The sequence below is a fragment of the Vanacampus margaritifer genome, chromosome 6 (genome assembly GCF_051991255.1).
Source record: "Vanacampus margaritifer isolate UIUO_Vmar chromosome 6, RoL_Vmar_1.0, whole genome shotgun sequence".
NCBI classification, from domain to species: domain Eukaryota; kingdom Metazoa; phylum Chordata; class Actinopteri; order Syngnathiformes; family Syngnathidae; genus Vanacampus; species Vanacampus margaritifer.
Window position 1 is genome coordinate 3,769,536 of NC_135437.1, and position 20,200 is coordinate 3,789,735.

The following is a 20,200-nucleotide window of genomic DNA, read 5'->3' on the forward strand; positions in this document are numbered from 1 at the left end:
AAGTCGGACCAACTCGCCTATCTCTGCCATGTTAATTTCAGGCGCCTTCCTCTCTCCATTTCTGATAAATCATAAGTTTTCAACCTGCTCTCATTTGGTCATTTTTTATCCGATTAAGAAAATGAGAACATGCTCGTGTTCCCCAAACCCTTGCCGTTCTAACGAGCCATTTCTTGAATATGTATCTTCAACCGTTAAGTCGTGAGTGGCTTTTGTTGAAGGGGTGCTTCTCTCATGCAATCTCAATGGAATGTGGGGCGCGTGACGGCTCCAAGTCAAATGTGCGTGCGTGAATGTGCATGTTTCTTAAAGGGACAGTAAGATACTTTTAGTTGATGTTGATTATAGTTAACTTCCACATTTCTTGAGCGATTCCAGTGGTTTAAATTTTAAACTGTTCAGCTCATTTACATTTTTTTATGGACAGTAAGATACTTTTAGTTGATGTTGATTATGGTTAACTTCCACATTTCTTGAGCGATTCCAGTGGTTTAAATTTTAAACTGTTCAGCTCATTACCAAAGAGTCAGCAGTCCCATTCAAAATTTCCGCGGGAATTTTTCTAGTTATGGGACTGCTTTGCGAAGCAAGCAGGCACATATTGTTATTCTACCTAGGACAGTGGTTTATTTTTCTTGTTGTTATTATTATTATGGGACTGCTTTGCGAAGCAAGCAGGCACATATTGTTATTCTACCTAGGACAGTGGTTTATTTTTTTTCTTGTTGTTATTATGGGACTGCTTTGCGAAGCAAGCAGGCACATATTGTTATTCTACCTAGGACAGTGGTTTATTTTTGTTGTTAATATTATTATTATATATTATTCCAGCGATTTTTCCGCTAAAATGCGGCCCGTACCGTACATCGCACCGGCACAAATGAGGTATCAAACGATGCGGCTCGATCTGACTCGCTGCGCTATTATTTTTCTAAGAATTCCCAGTTACCATGGCGACGCTATTCCCAAAAAACTCCCAAATTAACTCCCCATTGGGAATGAATGGGAAAAAAATCACACTTCAAGCACCTTTTTCCAAGACACGCTGCGCGCGCATACGTTATCCGACCGATACGAATTTTAGCTCATTTTGTAGGAATTTTTCCCATCTTTAGCTCAGTGTCAAAATCTTTTTTAAGGAATGAAAGCCCCCCCCCCCTGTTCGGGTTCAAAGACAGTGGCTGAATTAGCTTTCTCACACACTCTGTTGGCTAATTAGCCATCCAGTGCCGGGAACCAAATAATGTATTAGAAAAAATTTCACTTCAACTCGTCACCACTGCCACAATCTTTTGTCACTAGACGTCAAATTCTCACATTTTGTAGTCACGAGTGTCTTCTTTCAGACAAACTAACTTTTATTTGGTTAAGGTGTCATTTAGTACCTTTATTTTCCCTTTAAGCGAGTAGAAGTTGGACTCTCTCGCCTATCTCTCCCATGTTAATTTGGGCGACTTCTTCCTCTTCATTTCGAATAAATCATAAGTTTTCAACCTGCTCTCATTTGGTCATTTTTCATCCGATTAAAAAAATGAGAACATGCTCGTGTTCCCCAAACCCTTGCCGTTCTAACGAGCCCTTTCTTGAATCTGTATCTTCAACCGTTAAGTCGCGAGAGGCTTTTGTTGAAGGGGTGCTTCTCTCATTCTATCTCAATGCAATGTGGGTGCGTGACGTCACTTCAACTCGTCACCATGGCAACGATCTTTTGTCACTAGACGTCAAATTCTCACATTTTGTAGTCACGAGTGTCTTCTTTCAGACAAACTAACTTTTATTTGACTAAGGTGTCATTTAGTACCTTTATTTTCACCTTAAGCAAGAGAAGTCGGACTAATTCGCCTGTCTTGTACATGTTAATTTCAGGCGCCTTCCTCTCTCCATTTCTGATAAATCATAAGTTTTCAACCTGCTCTCATTTGGTCATTTTTTATCCGATTAAGAAAATGAGAACATGCTCGTGTTCCCCAAACCCTTGCCGTTCTAACGAGCCATTTCTTGAATCTGTATCTTCAACCGTTAAGTCGTGAGAGGCTTTTGTACAAGGGGTGCTTCTCTCATGCGATCTCAATGGAATGTGGGGCGCGTGACGTCTCCAAGTCAAAAATGTATGTGCTCTTAAAGTGACAGTGACATATTTTTAGATTATGGTTAACTTCCACATTTCTTGACCGATTCCAGTCATTTAAATTTTAAAATGTTCAGCTCATTTACATTTTTTAAAATACATTTTCAGGGACAGTGAGATACTTTTAGTTGATGTTGATTATGGTTAACTTCCACATTTCTTGAGCGATTCCAGTGGTTTAAATTTTAAACTGTTCAGCTCATTACCAAAGAGTCAGCAGTCCCATTCAAAATTTCCGCGGGAATTTTTCTAGTTATTATATATTATTCCACGATTTTTCCGCTAAAATGCGGCCCGTACCGTACATCCCACCGGCACAAATGAGGTATCAAACGATGCGGCTCGATCTGACTCGCTGCGCTATTATTTTTCTAAGAATTCCCAGTTACCTTGGCGACGCTATTCCCAAAAAACTCCCAAATTAACTCCCCATTGGGAATGAATGGGAAAAAAATCACACTTCAAGCACCTTTTTCCAAGACACGCTGCGCGCGCATACGTTATCCGACCGATACGAATTTTAGCTCATTTTGTAGGAATTTTTCCCATCTTTAGCTCAGTGTCAAAATCTTTTTTAAGGAATGAAAGCCCCCCCCCCTGTTCGGGTTCAAAGACAGTGGCTGAATTAGCTTTCTCACACACTCTGTTGGCTAATTAGCCATCCAGTGCCGGGAACCAAATAATGTATTAGAAAAAATTTCACTTCAACTCGTCACCACTGCCACAATCTTTTGTCACTAGACGTCAAATTCTCACATTTTGTAGTCACGAGTGTCTTCTTTCAGACAAACTAACTTTTATTTGGTTAAGGTGTCATTTAGTACCTTTATTTTCCCTTTAAGCTCGGACAAGTGGGACCAACTCGCCTATCTCTGCCATGTTAATTTCAGGCGCCTTCCTCTCTCCATTTCTGATAAATCATAAGTTTTCAACCTGCTCTCATTTGGTCATTTTTTATCCGATTAAGAAAATGAGAACATGCTCGTGTTCCCCAAACCCTTGCCGTTCTAACGAGCCCTTTCTTGAATCTGTATCTTCAACCGTTAAGTCGCGAGAGGCTTTTGTTGAAGGGGTGCTTCTCTCATTCAATCTCAATGCAATGTGGGTGCGTGACGTCACTTCAACTCGTCACCATGGCAACGATCTTTTGTCACTAGACGTCAAATTCTCACATTTTGTAGTCACGAGTGTCTTCTTTCAGACAAACTAACTTTTATTTGGCTAAGGTGTCATTTAGTACCTTTATTTTCACCTTAAGCAAGAGAAGTCGGACTAATTCGCCTGTCTTGTACATGTTAATTTCAGGCGCCTTCCTCTCTCCATTTCTGATAAATCATAAGTTTTCAACCTGCTCTCATTTGGTCATTTTTTATCCGATTAAGAAAATGAGAACATGCTCGTGTTCCCCAAACCCTTGCCGTTCTAACGAGCCCTTTCTTGAATCTGTATCTTCAACCGTTAAGTCGCGAGAGGCTTTTGTTGAAGGGGTGCTTCTCTCATTCAATCTCAATGCAATGTGGGTGCGTGACGTCACTTCAACTCGTCACCATGGCAACGATCTTTTGTCACTAGACGTCAAATTCTCACATTTTGTAGTCACGAGTGTCTTCTTTCAGACAAACTAACTTTTATTTGGCTAAGGTGTCATTTAGTACCTTTATTTTCACCTTAAGCAAGAGAAGTCGGACTAATTCGCCTGTCTTGTACATGTTAATTTCAGGCGCCTTCCTCTCTCCATTTCTGATAAATCATAAGTTTTCAACCTGCTCTCATTTGGTCATTTTTTATCCGATTAAGAAAATGAGAACATGCTCGTGTTCCCCAAACCCTTGCCGTTCTAACGAGCCCTTTCTTGAATCTGTATCTTCAACCGTTAAGTCGCGAGAGGCTTTTGTTGAAGGGGTGCTTCTCTCATTCAATCTCAATGCAATGTGGGTGCGTGACGTCACTTCAACTCGTCACCATGGCAACGATCTTTTGTCACTAGACGTCAAATTCTCACATTTTGTAGTCACGAGTGTCTTCTTTCAGACAAACTAACTTTTATTTGGCTAAGATGTCATTTAGTACCTTTATTTTCACCTTAAGCAAGAGAAGTCGGACTAATTCGCCTGTCTTGTACATGTTAATTTCAGGCGCCTTGCTCTCTCCATTTCTGATAAATCATAAGTTTTCAACCTGCTCTCATTTGGTCATTTTTTATCCGTTTAAGAAAATGAGAACATGCTCGTGTTCCTCAAACCCTTGCCGTTCTAACGAGTCATTTCTTGAATCTGTATCTTCAACCGTTAAGTCGTGAGAGGTTTTTGTTGAAGGGGTGCTTCTCTCATGCAATCTCAATGGAATGTGGGGCGCGTGACGGCTCCAAGTCAAAAATGGATGTGCGCTCTTAAAGTGACAGTGACATATTTTTAGATTATAGTTAACTTCCACATTTCTTGACCGATTCCAGTCGTTTAAATTTTAAACTGTTCAGCTCATTTACATTTTTTTAAATACATGTTCAGGGACAGTGAGATACTTTTAGTTGATGTTGATTATGGTTAACTTCCACATTTCTTGAGCGATTCCAGTGGTTTAAATTTTAAACTGTTCAGCTCATTACCAAAGAGTCAGCAGTCCCATTCAAAATTTCCGCGGGAATTTTTCTAGTTTTATTTTTTATTATTCCAGCGATTTTTCCGCTAAAATGCGGCCCGTACCGTACATCGCACCGGCACAAATGAGGTATCAAACGATGCGGCTCGATCTGACTCGCTGCGCTATTATTTTTCTAAGAATTCCCAGTTACTATGGCGACGCTATTCCCAAAAAACTCCCAAATTAACTCCCCATTGGGAATGAATGGGAAAAGGGAAGAGAAAATCACACATCAAGCACCTTTTTCCAAGACACGATCCGATTTCTGTACTCCTCTATGTAAATGGACTTAAATCTTTGTGTAGAATCAAAGTAAAACATTTGCTTTTACTTTGGAAAACAATGCTCAACATTTTTGCCTATTTTCTGACATGTTACGGACCAAACCAATAACTTGATCATAATTATGCTTGTGCATTTTCTGCATTGTCAATTCGACATAATGTCATGTTTTTTTTTTTTTAAAAACATGGAAATGAAAACATGTTTTTGAAAAATTTGATTAATCGATTATTTGAATAATCGACAGATGCAGCCGAATGTATATTATTTAATAATAATTTAATCATAAACATAAGTCACTATATCATAACAGAGTTTCATGCTTCCATGCAGGCAGCGTGAGTTCCATTCCCACTTGCTCCTGTGAGTGTGACTTTGAGTGGCTGTCTGTCTCCATATGAGCACTGTGGCTGACTGGTGACCAGTCCAGGATGTAGTCTTATTTATTTTTACTTTGTGAACTTCTTTAAAATACATTTTGTGTATGTATATTATGAACATTATAAGCATGTTCTCATAAATAAACAACCGCCAACAATACATGTTATCTGGGTCCCTACTGCATTAAATTAAGACCACCGGCAACTACATGGGCAAATATGGAAGTTGTCATTTGTTCATGCTTTCAAAAATGTGATTACATTTGAATTACTTTTGGAATTTTTAAGTTTTTAAAGCCTATTCAGTGGCTAAGAAAAAAATATTGTACTGTGTATTAATTGTGATGCTGTGCCTTTATTTTGGAAAACTGTTTTTTCTTTCAACAGGAGAATCCCACTTCTCTGCAAGCCAGCAGCCTTTCCTCTATTTCCAGGTCCTATTCTTGACCGCTCAGTTTGAGGCTGCCGTGGCATTCTTATTTCGCGTCGAGAGACTTCGGAGTCATGCTGTACACGTGGCATTGGTTCTTTATGAGCTACGGCTATTGCTGAAGTCCTCTGGCCAGAGCGCTCAGCTGTGTGAGTATAAGAGCATAGTACTGTACAATCGGATGAGGGAAAGACTACTTGATTTTTAAATCAGCGTCTATTTGCAGTGAGTCAAGAACCTGGTGACCCCCCCACTGTGCGCCGCCTCAACTTTACCCGCCTGCTCATGCTTTACACTCGGAAATTTGAGTCCACGGATCCACGGGAAGCTTTGCAGTACTTTTACTTCTTACGGTAATTTTGCTTAGGTTTTTTTTTCTTTCAAAAATCAAATAAACAAAAATGTTTTCTAATGCATACACTACGAATCTGCAGCAATGAGAAGGACAGCCAGGGAGAGAACATGTTCATGCGATGTGTCAGTGAACTTGTTATTGAGAGTCGAGAGGTGAGTGACGCATTTTCCTCCAACACCTTTTGGTCAGCTCAGTACGACAAGATGTCCTCTAGATCACAAGGCAACTGATTTACTTGAGTTTGATATAGGGCTAAATGTTCTTTGAGCATCTGGAAACCAAAATAAATGGGTAACCTTTCATGAAAATGTCAATGAAGTTATGGTGGCATCATTAAGTTAATCAAAATCCTCTTTAGAATGGTGTTGCGATGGTTGTGGCTTTAATTACTGTGCCACCTTTGAGTAAATTCAATTGATAGCCATGGGATGCATTTGGAAATTGTCTCCAATGACAGAACTCAATTAAACATCCACCATAATTTTTATTCAGAGCAACATATTAATTTGATAGGAATTGTTTTATCTTTGTCTTTTGCAGTTTGATATGTTGCTTGGAAGATTGGAAAAAGATGGAAGCAGGAGGGTAAGAAAATTGTAAATAATCAATCAAAAATTTTCCTCGACTCAAGTAATTTGTTTTAGTCCAATTAACCGTAGAAGATTTCCAGTTTGATTTTCTTTTTGAAGGAATTCTGCGTTCAATTGAGTGCCGTTAAAGTTTATTTTGTATAATGAAACCAGCATTTACCGTCTACTATGGTACATGTTAACAACTAGAACTCTTTCTTGCAATTCAAAATGTCCTTAATTTGACTGACAAACAGTAGAAACGAAATGAACATGCAATACAGTCAGGTGCTTCTCAATAAACAGAATAAATAGAATTGGGAGAGAAATGTTCATAGCCCAAATAACATTACATAGATTCATTAAACAGTTTCAAAAGGCTAATTCAACTAAATATTTTTTTATCTTTTGTAGTGTAATTTCTTGAGATTGTGAATTTTGGGGTTTCATTAGCTCTAAGATCTGTGCAGGGAATCTTTATAGTATCAGTTTCACTTTTTGAAGGGAACTACAGATTTTTTTTTTAGATTGGGTCATTCCCTGTCAATTCAGACAAATCCCCAGAACCTCCCTGTGCTGCTGTTATTGTTTACAGTGTAAAAAGGGTTAATATACACAAACTAAAACATGTTTTACATTGATATTATCTTTTTTTATATATATATATATATATCTGTATTTAATTATGTGGGTCTGCCTGAATTGGCAGTGAAAACAACAGTTGACCTTTTCCGGACTTGAGATTTTTCAGAAAATATCCCAAAATAGTACCCTTGCTAAGGCTTACTTAGTTCATAGTGAAGTAGTTGATATATATATATATATATATATATATATATATATATATATATATATATATATATATATAATTATTATTATTATTATTTTTTTATTATTTTTTTTTAAAAGCAACTGTTGATGGGGTGGGTAAAAAGTTCATTTTCATCAACATGCGCCCATATGGCCAACCAGTGACCTGAAATAGGGCGTTTGAAATGGTCATTTTGTCCCTTAGTCAATGTCCTCCTGTTTTCCTATCAAAGGCCTAAGTGCCTTTAAACTCTCTAAATACATTGTCGAGTTCCTAAATAAATATGATGATAAGTCAGTTGAAACCCCACCAACACAAAACATTTCCAAGGTATGGACCCCAAAATGTCAACAGCACTTATTGCATAGTTTGCGTTGTTAAAAAAAAAATCTACTTTTAAAGGGTTAAATCGCTAAAAATAGTACATAAATATTAGGGCTATCGATTCTAATGTCCTCAATCGATTTGATTTTGATTTACAAGAGTTCAGTTTGATTTCTTTGATTCGATCCACTTCCATTCAATCCGATATTGATAAATTATGGAACAGCAATTCTTAAATATCAAGGATATGATTAGAAACTCCACAAACATAACATTACATAACAAATTTTGCGGAGGCAGTAACTAGTCAAATGATTTAGTTTATTTATAATGAAAGTAACACGTGTTATAATCACTTAAGTGTTACACAGACATTAACATCAGCAGGGTTGAGATGGAAATATTTTCTTAATTCTAATTCAATAATTGTAAGTATAAATGAAAAATAATCTAAATTGTCTTGAAGTCAGGCCTTTCATATATGTAAGAAAATACTTTTAAATTCATGTGAACAGTAAATGGCCTTCAAAAAAATTACATTTATTTGTGAATTTATGGGAAAAGGAGATTAATGTTTTTTATGAATCGATATCAGATTTGAAAAAGACAATCAACTTTTTAAAACCCATAAATATAGCAATTTACAGGTCTGTACCTACCTTAAAACAAAATATGGTCCAAAATTTAGTGTGCTATCCCCAGATCGCAAAACTGGGTGTGACACCCAGATTTAAGGGGCTTCAAATAAAAAATAGTTTGCGCTAGGAGGTTCTTATGACATCAAAAGGCACTAATGGAATAAACATCAGGCAAATTGAAGAGGTGTCACTGGGGAGCTTGTGTGACTTGCCACGGAATGATCTATTTTCCACAATATTTATTATAATTTATTTATTTTCCACCTGTACCTGATTTTACCTCCGTCTTTCTCCAGCCCGGGGTCATTGATAAGTTCGCCGGAGACACCAGAGCTATCATTAGTAAAGTGGCCTTGGAAGCTGAGAACAAGGGTTTGTTTGAGGAAGCGGTCAAACTCTACGAGCTAGCCAAGGTGAGTCCTCCTTCATCTTTTCTCGCCTTCTTCCGAAGCAGAGCTCATTTATACCCTCTTACCGTTTCCTTTTGCCTGCATTCCCTGCATTATCACACCTTGGCGCTGTGAAGAATCCAGACAAGGTGTTGGAGCTGATGAACAAGTTGTTGAGCCCTGTCATTGCTCAGGTCTGCGCTCCTCAGTCTAATAAGGAGAGGCTAAAAAACACTGCAATGGCCATCGCAGAGAGGTCAAAACACATAGAAACTTACATTATGCACAATTTCAAATTGTGCATAAGTTTGAAATTGATTTCAAGTTCACAGAAAGGATTAAAGCAGATGATTCTTCATCTCCTCTTTTAGATATCGCTCTCAAAGCATCGCAGGTGACCAGTTTGTCGACAGCACCTTCTACCTTCTTCTGGATCTGATGACCTTCTTTGATGAGTACCATGAAGGGCACATTGATAGAGCATATGACGTGAGTTCTTCGGGACATGTCATTGTTTTTGCCACTTCGGGATCATGTGAGGTTAACGGCCTTCATTTTGTCCGTGTTTGTCAGGTGATGGCGCGTCTGAAGCTTCTGCCCCTCAGCCAGGACAGTGTGGAGGAGAGAGTGGCAGCCTTCAGGAACTTTAGTGACGAGGTGATGAGGATTTCTTGAATCAAAATAGAAACGTTGCGATTCAGACATGTTATATATGCGGTATCTTCCTCTTCTACAGGTGCGTCACAACCTGTCAGAGGTGCTGCTAGCCTCCATGAACATCCTGTTCACGCAGCACAAACGACTGAAGGGAGCGCCGGCTGGCACACCGGGACGAGCTCAGAGGACGTTGGATGACAGAGACACGGTGATTATGGGAGCTGTTTAGGAAATAGAAGAAAGTTTTACACGATAAATTTGTGTTGATTTTTTTCTAATAAGAATTTAGCCAATAATAAGGAATGTGATATAATATTCCAATTAGTGTGGTTTGGTTTTACCCTATATGTATATACAATGCTGCTCAAAAGTGTGTGACGCTCTTGAGCAATTTGCACTTTCCAATTGTTTCAACCTGATTTTGTTGTTCAATCTGAACCTATTACATTTTATATGAAATAACAGGTGGTTTATCAATTCAATGCATTGTTCTTTTTTTTTTTTCAATTGTGTAGTCAAAACTTAATTAAAAAGAGTTTTTGGTCAATTTGTGTAGGTGCAAAAGTAAGTGAACCCTGAGCTGCATTGCTTAAAACAAGCAGTCAAGTACGATCAGGTAGGACAAATTGGTAGCTAAACTAACCACTGAAATGGACCAATGGAATGCGAGGTTTAACAAAGAAATTGTGCATCACTGACTGAAACAGAGACAAAACCACATCACTTTAGTCTTATTCAGGTAAATCCATACAGGTCAGTCATGCTGAGAGGAAGAGAAATCTCGGGATCTCAGGAAGTCTAGAAAAAGCTATGAAGTCATCTGAAAAAAAATTGAGCTTCATCATTCCACTGTGAAGCAGATAATCTGCAACTAGAGAACACTGAAAATTACTACAATCCTGCCTAGAAGTGGACAACCTTCTAAAATATCAGCAAGAACCACAAGAAAAATGATAATTCAGGTGAAAGCCAACCTGTCCATCACATCAAGGGATTTGCAGACCTCTTTTGCTGCATCTGGGACACATGTGCATGCTTCAACGATCAGAAAAAAAGTCAATCAACAAGGCTTTCATGGAAGGCTTGCTAGGTAGAAGCCTCTGCTCACAAAAAAAAGATCAAAGCTGCCCATCTCAACTTTGCCAGAGTGTACCTGGACACCACTGAAGCTTTTTGGAAGTCCCTTCTTTGGACAGATGAGTCCAAAATTGAACTGTTTGGCCACAACTAAAACAGTCTTGTTTGGTGAAAAGTCAACACTGCATACCAGCAAAAGGACCTTTACCCTAGAGCATGGGGATGAGAATGTTAAATTCTGGGCTGGCTTTTCATCCTCAGGACCTGGACAACTCCACATAGTCCAGAGAATCATGAATTCAGAGGAAGATTGTGAAATCCTGGAACATAACCTGAAGCTGTCCTTTGTGAAGTTAAAGCCTGGTAGAAGATGGATCATGCAACATGACAATAATCCAAAGCATTCCAGCAATGCAACCAAGGAATGTCTGAAGAACAGCAAGATTCATGTTCTTGATGTGCCGAGTTAAAATCCTGACTTAAATTCTTTCAAAATACTGTGGCGGGACCTGAAGTGGGCAGTTTATGCTAGACGCCCATCCAACCTCTCTCAATTTACTGCATTTTGCAAAGAAGAGTGGCAAAAATCCCCCAAAAGTAGATATGAAAGACTGATAAATCACTAAAAATTATATATTTAACAGAAGGTCCTTCCAAAGGGAAGAAGTAGCAACGGAAAAGGCTTGATCCCCTCCGAACCTCCGCTTAGTCCTTGGTACCTCCAGTAGTGTCTGGTCTGCTGACCTGAGGCACCTGGCAGGTGCATAGGGGTGGGGGAACTCGGAGAGGTAAGACCATTTAGAGATTTGAAAACGAATACAATAATCTTAAAATGATCTCTAAATTTTACCTTATTAGAATTGAACTACTGAACTACACAGACTTTTCTACAATATTCTATTTTATTGAGATGCTCTCGTATGTATCTTCCAGGACTACATATTTCACATATTTTTCTTTATTTCCAACCACTTTAAATTTGTTGTAAATTAACCAAACCCAATAATCACTATTTGACTACTGAATCATCAATCATCCAAACATTTCTTCAAGTACCTATCTGAAGTTTTTGGTATTTTTATACCTGCTTAACCACTGGTGCCAAATGGTATTGTTGGGTTTTATACATTCCATCTGAAGCTCCTCTTGTGTAGTAATCTTCACTTGGTGTCTTCTGATCACAGCAGCTGCGTGCTCAAGCTCGAGCCCTGATCACCTTTGCCGGGATGATTCCCTACAACATGGCCGGAGACACCAATGCCAGACTGGTGCAAATGGAATTAATGATGAACTGAGATGTCACTTCACACCAAATTGTAAACAACCAGGGGATGCTTTGGTGACACCAACCCGTTACCACACTCTCATTTTCATCATTTCATTTTGATGAGGCAAACATTCATTGTTTGTGTTTCTATCATTAGTTTATTTCTTTTGATCCCTTTCCCATTGTATTGTTTCATATTTGTACTGCCAATTATTTGAAATTAAAAATGTGCTTTTCAGTTATTGTTCTGTTGTGTTCACATTTTTATTTTGCCTGATTTATTTGATTACATTCATTTTTTAAATACAGTCAGGGTTTTTAGAAAAAGATTGACATCTGGTCATTTTCCATTCATACCATAGAACACTTTTTTTTTTTTTTATCAGCACACCCCACAGGCTCAAACGTGTCTACATGCACTCAATATAGAGGGCATCATGATACCGTTACTCATTTTGTATTCCTATGAATACCGGTAAGTGTTTAAAAGAAAATAGAATTTGTTTGAAATTATTTATAAACTTGTCGAGCGAATTCTGTAAGTAAAATGATCAGAGAAATGAAATTTGTTTGCGGTATTTAATACACATCAATTCTTGCTGCTGGTTGGTGCATAAAGAGCAAGTTTCTGTAGATGTTGATAGCCATTTATTAAAAATGTATCCTGTCCCCTCGAAGTATCTACATGGGGTGAGACTGCAGAACATTCCATATTGTTTATTATTCATTATTTTGACAGACTGAGAGATATGTGTAATAATTGGCTGACAGCCTTCATTTTGAGAAGACCAAACCCCCACCCCCATTCCGCTCTACTATTCTGTATGGCCCAAACTCTGTGTCCTTCAGTCTGGCCTGAGAGAACACAGATGGAGGGAGGCTCATCCTGTCATTGCTGCTCCACATACTGGTACACACATAAATTTCACTCTTGGGCCGCTTGACCGACTGCGCCAATAGCCGCAATTATATTCATACTGTTGTATTTAGTCACATAAACCAAGCCTGGTTTTAATCACTTGATGTCACATGTCGGCATCCACAAGGACAGCTTGTTCCTTACAACAGATGCAAGCATCATCCAGCAGCGGCTGCAGCAGAAGACGTGCCTGTCCCTCAGGTGTGTGTGCCCCAGCTGGTGTTGTGAATCAGGCCGATGACAGAGACCGCCTACAAGCCGGCTATTTCACAACACCAGGGTGGCACTGCACCACTGCCAACGAGGACTAACTACAAATAACGAAAGGATCCACAATATTTTGAACAGGGAATGGCCTAGATTTCCTTTTGTGTATCATTGATAGTCCAAAAGGACAAGTTTGGACACATTAACTTCAGTCATTTTTAAAAATGGGAGTCAATAAAATGTAAGTATAAAATGTCCCACATTGTTTCCTGGCTTTCTTTAACACCCGACTGAGAAACACCACTCTACTCACCTACAAGCCCTTCACACACTATAACAGTTTATATAATTAGGCCCAGTGTGAAGAACTAAATAAATAGCACTACTGTATTTAGGGTATTATTTGTCAATGTTGTGTAATACAGCTAAAAATAAATACAAATTGAGAACAGTCAGAGTAAGGCATATGACGGTAGAAGATGATGCTTGAGTGTTTCAGGTTTGATCTTCTGCGTTTGATGACCTGCAAAGCTGCCTCATCAATCACTCGCGCTCTATTAACCACAACCTCTTCTCCTGTCACAGAGGGAAGACAGCATGCAAAATTGGTGTCTCGGAAAACAAATCCTCTGAACATATGGTGTGACGCAATATGGCACACTTAATGTATGCACTTTGAATGCTATCATTTCCAACTAGAGACAATTGTGACCTGTCTAATTGTGACATATTCAAAATATTATTGTTAAATTGGACATGTAGCGCATGGCTTAGCCTCGAGTTTTCTTCTTCGTCTCAAGTTTGTTAGCTTTTGGATATCATGAGTTTTAATTACTATATATATATTAATGTTTTATATAAAATTAGTTAGCGAAAAAGGTTGTTGTAGCCTCACCAATGGTTCTATTAGTCCTGTAATTATAGTTATTTCAAAGGGAAAAAACACAAAAACTACAGCAATCAAAATTCCATCTCAAGTTTAAAATCGCTATAAATCACAACATTTTCTCAAATTTGGCTATATTAATTTAAAATTACGAACATCCGGGCATTTCTGATATTTCACAATGCAACGCAATGCAAACCGTTTCCTTTACACGGCATTTTAGCAGTCATACGACATTTAATCACATTTTGAAATAAATAATAAATTAATAAATAACTCCTCACAAATAAAATTTCAACGTTCCAAAGTCCAATGCTGGTTTTTTTCTTCTTCAAACTGTTTCAATGAGCGGTTTTGACTTGCGACGTAAACTCGGAATTGTCAATAAGCGTGATAGCGACATCTAACGGCCAAAATCCCAATCAGAGATGAGAGATGAAAGCTAGTCCTTGATTTTTTGTTTTGTTTTGATAAATGCAAATTATTAAAACATCTTTACTGTGAGAACAACTAAAGCAAAAAATAAAAATAAAAAATACATTCGATCACCTTAACCTTAAGGTGACATGAAAAAATGAAAGGATATAAAAGTACAAAGGGTGTCCAACTTGATCATGTTTACCGCCATGGTAGACCACAGGTGTTTTTAATTGCAGTACGTCCGGTAATGAAGACGGTGACGACAGAACCAAACGGCCCCGTTTGACCGCAAATAAAAGCTTTAAAACTAAGCTTTATATGTTTTTACGGAGAAAAAAAACTAGCACAACAATGACTTTAAACGACTTTCAGGTGAATGTGAGTTTGGCTTTTGTGTCACTTTGTTTTTTGGGACTAAATTAGCTAGCGTGCCAGGCTAGCTCGCCTAGGATGCTAACTAGTATGAGTAATAACATAAGACTGTTTGTTTGAGGTTCAAATATTTCATGTTCACGCCAGGTTGCTGTTCTCCTCTTGTTGCTGTTTGGCTTCACGCACCACCAAGTTAGAGGTAATTCTAAACAAATGCAAAGTGAAATGTCAAATGAGCATGTTAGTTTGTGCCAATGTGCTATGTGCAGCAGGAATCTGCGACGTGGAGACTTGCGCCACCAACCCTGAGAAATGTGTCCTGTCTAAAGACAAGAGCACATGCAAGTGTGTGGAAGGATTTTATGATGACAACTGTGACAAAAGTAGGCCTGTTTTTCCTCACTTTCACCTACATTTGTGCAATATTACGAAGCCAGCATTGGAACCATAGACATTCTGTATGTTTAATGCTTCATAAACAAGGTGGACTGTTGCTGCGATACATTCCTTCTTTGGTGGCAGATCTGCTTTGTGATATGGGGTTTCACAACCTTTATTGTGCTGATTGATGCATGTACAGCATTTTAAATAAGAAAAATTGAATGGCACAGCACCAAACTAAATGTATTAAAGTTTTTATACAGAAATAATTACAATGTGGGCCCTGTTTAGTTCAACACAAAGCTGGTGCACGTGCAGGAATCCAAGAAAGATTAATGGAAAGCTTCAAATAGTGTGTAATTTTTAGACCATACAAGTGAAATTGGACAATTTCTCGCAGCACAGTTATTGGGAATCAATGGTAAAGAGCCATTTGGTGAGCTTTTAGCACCTTACTATAAATACACAGGCAGTATCTCTCATTTACCCAGACTCGCACACTAATATTTGGGGAAACGGCAACTGAAAATGAGTGTAATCTGAACACATTGTGAATGTTTAGGATTTTGGTAAACTGCAAACCAAAGCATGTATTTTTCTACGGATTCAATGTTTGCAGCTACTTAAAATATCTGTCTGTGCATTCATTTCTTGTATAAAATACAATTAACCCAAATAGCCAGTGGAAAAATAGTATTTAAAATATCTGGCAGTGCAATCAGTTTCATACGACTAGCATTGCTGCAATTACATTCATCATTTTATTGTTCATACAATGTTAAGTGCAGCGTCCAGAGTTGGTGACCCCTGGTCTTAAGTTGTTTAATGTCTAAACTTGCAAATACTCTCTTGGAGGACATGCACACTCCACAAACTCAGTTTTTGTTGACCGCAGTTCACGTGACCAGCAAAACGTAGGCTAACAATTGCCTCTTTGGCATGTCAGCCCTTTTCCAGGCATGACTAATCGATTTACACCTGTTTTGTGAATATAGCAGCTGGATTAAGTGGGGGGTTATTGTTTCTTGCCTGCAGGAGAGTGCGGTACAAAGCTGAAAGAATAGAAAAGGTGACGGTTGTTGTGACAGTCTTGGATGCTAAATTAGAACTGTTTTAATGTCTTGCACATCAAAATAATCTAATGGATAGAGGGTTATATTGTATGGTAGCTAAGGCTCATTTTTATATTGCACCAAGATATACAATATATCATTATATTGACCACTGCTATGTAGTGTGAGAAAAGTAAAGTTCAATTTAGTTAAATACTATAAATAGTAAAGACCCGTTGGTTGGAGGGCTTGTTTTAGCGTGGTAATTCACAATATTAGGCACATACGGGACTTGCTTTATAGTTTTAGGCCCAAAATAGCAATTTATTTTCTTGTAATGGCCAAATACAATCAAAATTCATTACGAGCTGCCTTAGACCGTGAATGCCCAGTGCATTTTCATGCAGAAAATTAATGGCATTCACCTCCAATATGGCGCAGACATCAGCATCCTATTCAGTGCTCAATGAGGTGTCAACATACTGTATATGTTTGATTATGCCGACTTGACCATTGTCTTATCGATACCATATTAAGATGTACCTTTTTATATTGAATAATGTTAAGTTTGAATGGACACTGAGAGATACATTTTATTACAGGAAGCTACATTTATTATTACTCTAATTCATTGGTTTTCCATACCGCTTGCCCTCACTAAAGTTGCTGGTGGCTGCCAGGCACACATTTTCCATTGGTCTCTGTAATATTTAAATTTACTTAATTTAGCTATACAGGAACAAAATATTGCAGACACTCCAGTATGATGCTATTCTACAACATGGCAAGCGGTAAACTTAATGTGAAATTATTGTATCTCACTCTGACAGTGAATCCCATTGAGCATTTCATTTGTATGGAAATTTGATTCAACTCAAGTATTGAAACTTCTTTTGGTACAAATTCCATTTGTTCAATTCCTCCTGAGGAAAAAATAACTTTTTTGCTTTTAAACAGATGCACACATCAAAGTCTTGTGCACGAAAACGTACATGGGAGTCCGAGCACGTGAAGAGTTCTTCATGTATTACAACACGCCGGTCACGTCTTTGCACCTGCCCAATAGATCGTGCAAAGCATACAGGGAAGTTATCAACAAAGTTCCATACTACATGATCAAGATAGCAAAAAATGAATACATCGGCTGTGGAGGCAAGTCGCTTGAGGTGCGTGAGCGCTACAACATCCAACACTGACTGCTATCAAATACGATAGATGCCAAGTTAATCATTTGCATTTTTCTGTTCATAGAAAAACTTTACTCATGTCACATACACCCTGAGTTTTCAATCAGAGCCTCAGGCCATTGGAAACATCATCAGAGATCCAGTTATCAAGCTGGATTTCACATGCATCTTCCCGTTCATCAGAACGGTCAGCCTGCCTTTTCCAGTTGAGCCCATTTCCAGGTAAATTCGCTGTCACGTTGTTTTCCCGTTTCTATTTACAGAACCTTGTGCATTTTCAAAGTAATGTCACGTGTGCTTGGGTAACGATCAATCATAGCTTAAACCCAGCAATCGTGAGCTGTGATTGGTCGTTGCCTGAGCGCTGAGAAAGTGGAAAAATATGTTTTTAATGGTTTGTACATGAAAAATAATGAAGTTATCAAATTAATTCTTGACAAAATATTAACTTTAATGCTGAAATGTCTAAATGAGTCAAGTATCCATTTAAAACTATAAAAAAAATGTCCCTTTTTTGGGGGGGATTTGTTGCTGCAGTTACACTCGCCCATAACATGAATTAGGACAAGTACTGTAGAAAATTGCTGTTTGAATAGATAGCTATTACCCACCAAACTAACACTGGCTCTATTTAATATATACTGTAGTTAAGCTCATCTGAATTGACTCATTCACTCATCTCCATAGATTTCTACCAATTTATCTTTAGTGGATTTAGTTATGGAAAGAGAGGATGTTGTATAGGTGGCTGTGAGTTTGAGCGGTGTACACAGTTGACGATGATTGTGTGCAGAAAGACTTTGCGCATGTTGAGCCAGCAGTTTTCAAGCGGGCGAGCAATTACTTGAATAAGTTGTCCTTGGCTCACACAAACAGTGAGGCGATGGTGCGTGTCGATGAGCTAGAAGCGACCATACAGATGATGCTGTACACGGATCATAGCTACACAACAGCTTTCAGCAGTGCCCCCACTGTCGAGCTTGGGGACAAGGTAATTTCCAGCTTTACTATTAATTCTGCATGTATTATGCTGTAGTTTTTATTTTATTATTTTTTTATTTTTATGTCCCTTGCCATGCGTTCAGGTGTATGTTGAGATCACCGTGACAGAGCCTGCAGACTTCTTCCTCCTTCGCATAAACGACTGCTGGGCCACACAGAGTCAGCAGGCCAATGCCTCGAAGGGATTGGTTCACAGCCTGCTTTTGAATGGGTTCAACCATCTCTGCATTGAAATATTCTCACTTTTCTCTTAAAAAGTGAACAACTTGTGTATGTATATTAACGTCTCCTCTTCCTCGGCGTCAAGGTGTGCGAACGATGACACCGTTGCCTTCCACAGCCTAACAGAGGGAGAGTCTGGCCTTAACGGGCAGAGCTCCACTATTCACTACAGCTTCGCCATGTTCCGATTCACGGTGGAGCCACACTTGTTCTATCTGCATTGCACCGTGCAGCTCTGTGACCCAGATGACGCAATAGCTTGCACACCTGTGAGCTCATTACTGTCATTCTAGCTACTTCCCAATCTCCACATTATATTGTGTGTGTTGGGCTGGGAGGTTATACTAAGGAAAAATGACTTTCAACAAGAGCAGTTTTTTTTTCTAGTATATAGTGCAATGTAAAGATGGGAACTTGTTTTCTTTTTGTTTACAGAACTGCAAATCAATCACCAAGCGAGAAGCAGTGCGAGTAGACCCTGCCCAAGGGCTCTTGTCATACGGGCCCATTAGAATCGAAACGCCAGATAAACCTTTGTCTAGTAAGCCACCATTACCTATTACTGCCTATCTCCTCTGCTTTTGAATCGTTTCAGAAATAAAACAAGTTTTTGTTTTTGTCCCCCCTCTCCTGGCAGATGTTTTGACGAATGTGGTGCTCCCTGTAGCAGGTGTCTGGGCTGTGGGCTTCATTCTCACCCTCCTCATCGCAGTGGCAAGAGCTGGCAGTAGGAAGACTGCACAAACTGAGCAGCTCTGATTATTTCAATAAAATGTCAAAACATTGTTGTATCCAGCTTATTCTCACACCAAGCAGAAATGAAAAATATGTTTTTGATGGGCAAGCAAACAACTTGAGATTCATATAAGTAAATCTTTGGACTAATTTCCTTCCCAATTCTAATTTATACTTCTTTAAAAAAAAATATATATATTTTTTAACTGCTCTCTGTCAATCGATACCAATCACATTTCTATTTCATTTTACCTCTGAAATGTATCCATCATTGCACCACAACTGGCTACTGAACAGTCCAGGGTGTACCAACCATGCTTCTTGTCCAAATCAGTTAAGGAAGTTTCACTTTATCCCCACTTATTCTCGATTCGCACCCGAGGTTTCACATATTTTTTACATTTCTCCCCATTTTTTTTTGCTTTTTTAAGCTTTTTTGTTGTATACATTTTTTTTACCTATACATTTGTATCTGCAAAAGTGATTTGTACCTGTAAAAAAAAAAGCGTACTTGTAAAAGTTGTGACTTGTACCTGTACAAAAAAGTATCAATTTGTATCTGTAAAAGTCGTGATTTGTACCTGTAAAAAAAAAGTACCTGTAAAAGTTGTGATTTGTACCTGTAGAAAAAAGTGTACATTTGTATATGTGAAAGTCGTGATTTGTGCCTGTAGAAATGAGTTGTAGTCAAAGAAGTCGCAACTAGGAGTCACAAGTGTTTTTTCTGCTGCTGTCCAGTCACGTGAGTTTTGCACCAAATATCTCCCTACAAATGGTGCAAAACTGATATGTACTTGTAGAGCACCGTGATTTGTACTAGTAGAAGAAGAGGGCGGGCTCTGGAGGATTTGGGCGGGCTAAAGCTCAACC

The 20,200-nt window shown here is 38.5% G+C and overlaps 2 protein-coding genes across 11 annotated transcripts in view; both read left to right on the forward strand.

The window, feature by feature from the left end:
* The window catches only part of nup93 (nucleoporin 93), a 60,579-nt gene extending 47,249 nt beyond the window's left edge, over positions 1–13,330 (forward strand). For 4 of the 5 annotated variants that reach the window (XM_077568876.1, XM_077568880.1, XM_077568878.1 and 1 more), the window contains 10 exons: positions 5,818–6,009; positions 6,087–6,213; positions 6,295–6,367; positions 6,756–6,800; positions 8,854–8,970; positions 9,084–9,202; positions 9,318–9,435; positions 9,520–9,603; positions 9,683–9,811; positions 11,865–13,330. In XM_077568876.1, coding sequence (XP_077425002.1) covers positions 5,818–6,009; positions 6,087–6,213; positions 6,295–6,367; positions 6,756–6,800; positions 8,854–8,970; positions 9,084–9,202; positions 9,318–9,435; positions 9,520–9,603; positions 9,683–9,811; positions 11,865–11,975 — 1,115 coding nt within the window. In that variant the 3' untranslated portion in view covers positions 11,976–13,330. The remainder of the gene's footprint in view (positions 1–5,817; positions 6,010–6,086; positions 6,214–6,294; positions 6,368–6,755; positions 6,801–8,853; positions 8,971–9,083; positions 9,203–9,317; positions 9,436–9,519; positions 9,604–9,682; positions 9,812–11,864) is intronic. The other variant, XM_077568877.1, reaches the window with a different exon arrangement.
* Positions 13,331–14,563: 1,233 nt separating this feature from the next.
* Positions 14,564–19,379, forward strand: zpd (zona pellucida glycoprotein d). 6 transcript variants are annotated; one of them, XM_077568881.1, is made up of 10 exons: positions 14,564–14,757; positions 14,899–14,950; positions 14,997–15,134; positions 17,142–17,350; positions 17,436–17,593; positions 18,248–18,362; positions 18,457–18,584; positions 18,681–18,864; positions 19,031–19,136; positions 19,233–19,379. In XM_077568881.1, the coding sequence occupies exons 1-10, from the start codon at positions 14,698–14,700 to the stop codon at positions 19,352–19,354; spliced, it is 1,272 nt and encodes a 423-aa protein (XP_077425007.1). In that variant the 5' UTR covers positions 14,564–14,697; the 3' UTR covers positions 19,355–19,379. The 6 variants fall into 6 exon arrangements, with proteins under 6 accessions (XP_077425007.1, XP_077425009.1, XP_077425010.1 ...); XM_077568883.1 differs by having other exon boundaries at positions 15,021–15,134; XM_077568884.1 differs by having other exon boundaries at positions 15,024–15,134.
* The last annotated feature ends 821 nt before the right edge of the window (positions 19,380–20,200 follow it).

Excerpts from the sequence above, each read along its gene's own strand:
- zpd (XM_077568881.1), top strand. The coding sequence starts at position 14,698 with ATGTTTTTACGGAGAAAAAAAACTAGCACAACAATGACTTTAAACGAC. Across the intron at positions 15,135-17,141 it reads TGATGACAACTGTGACAAAA|ATGCACACATCAAAGTCTTG; the intron begins GTAGGCCTGTTT and ends GCTTTTAAACAG. Across the intron at positions 18,363-18,456 it reads CTGTCGAGCTTGGGGACAAG|GTGTATGTTGAGATCACCGT; the intron begins GTAATTTCCAGC and ends CCATGCGTTCAG.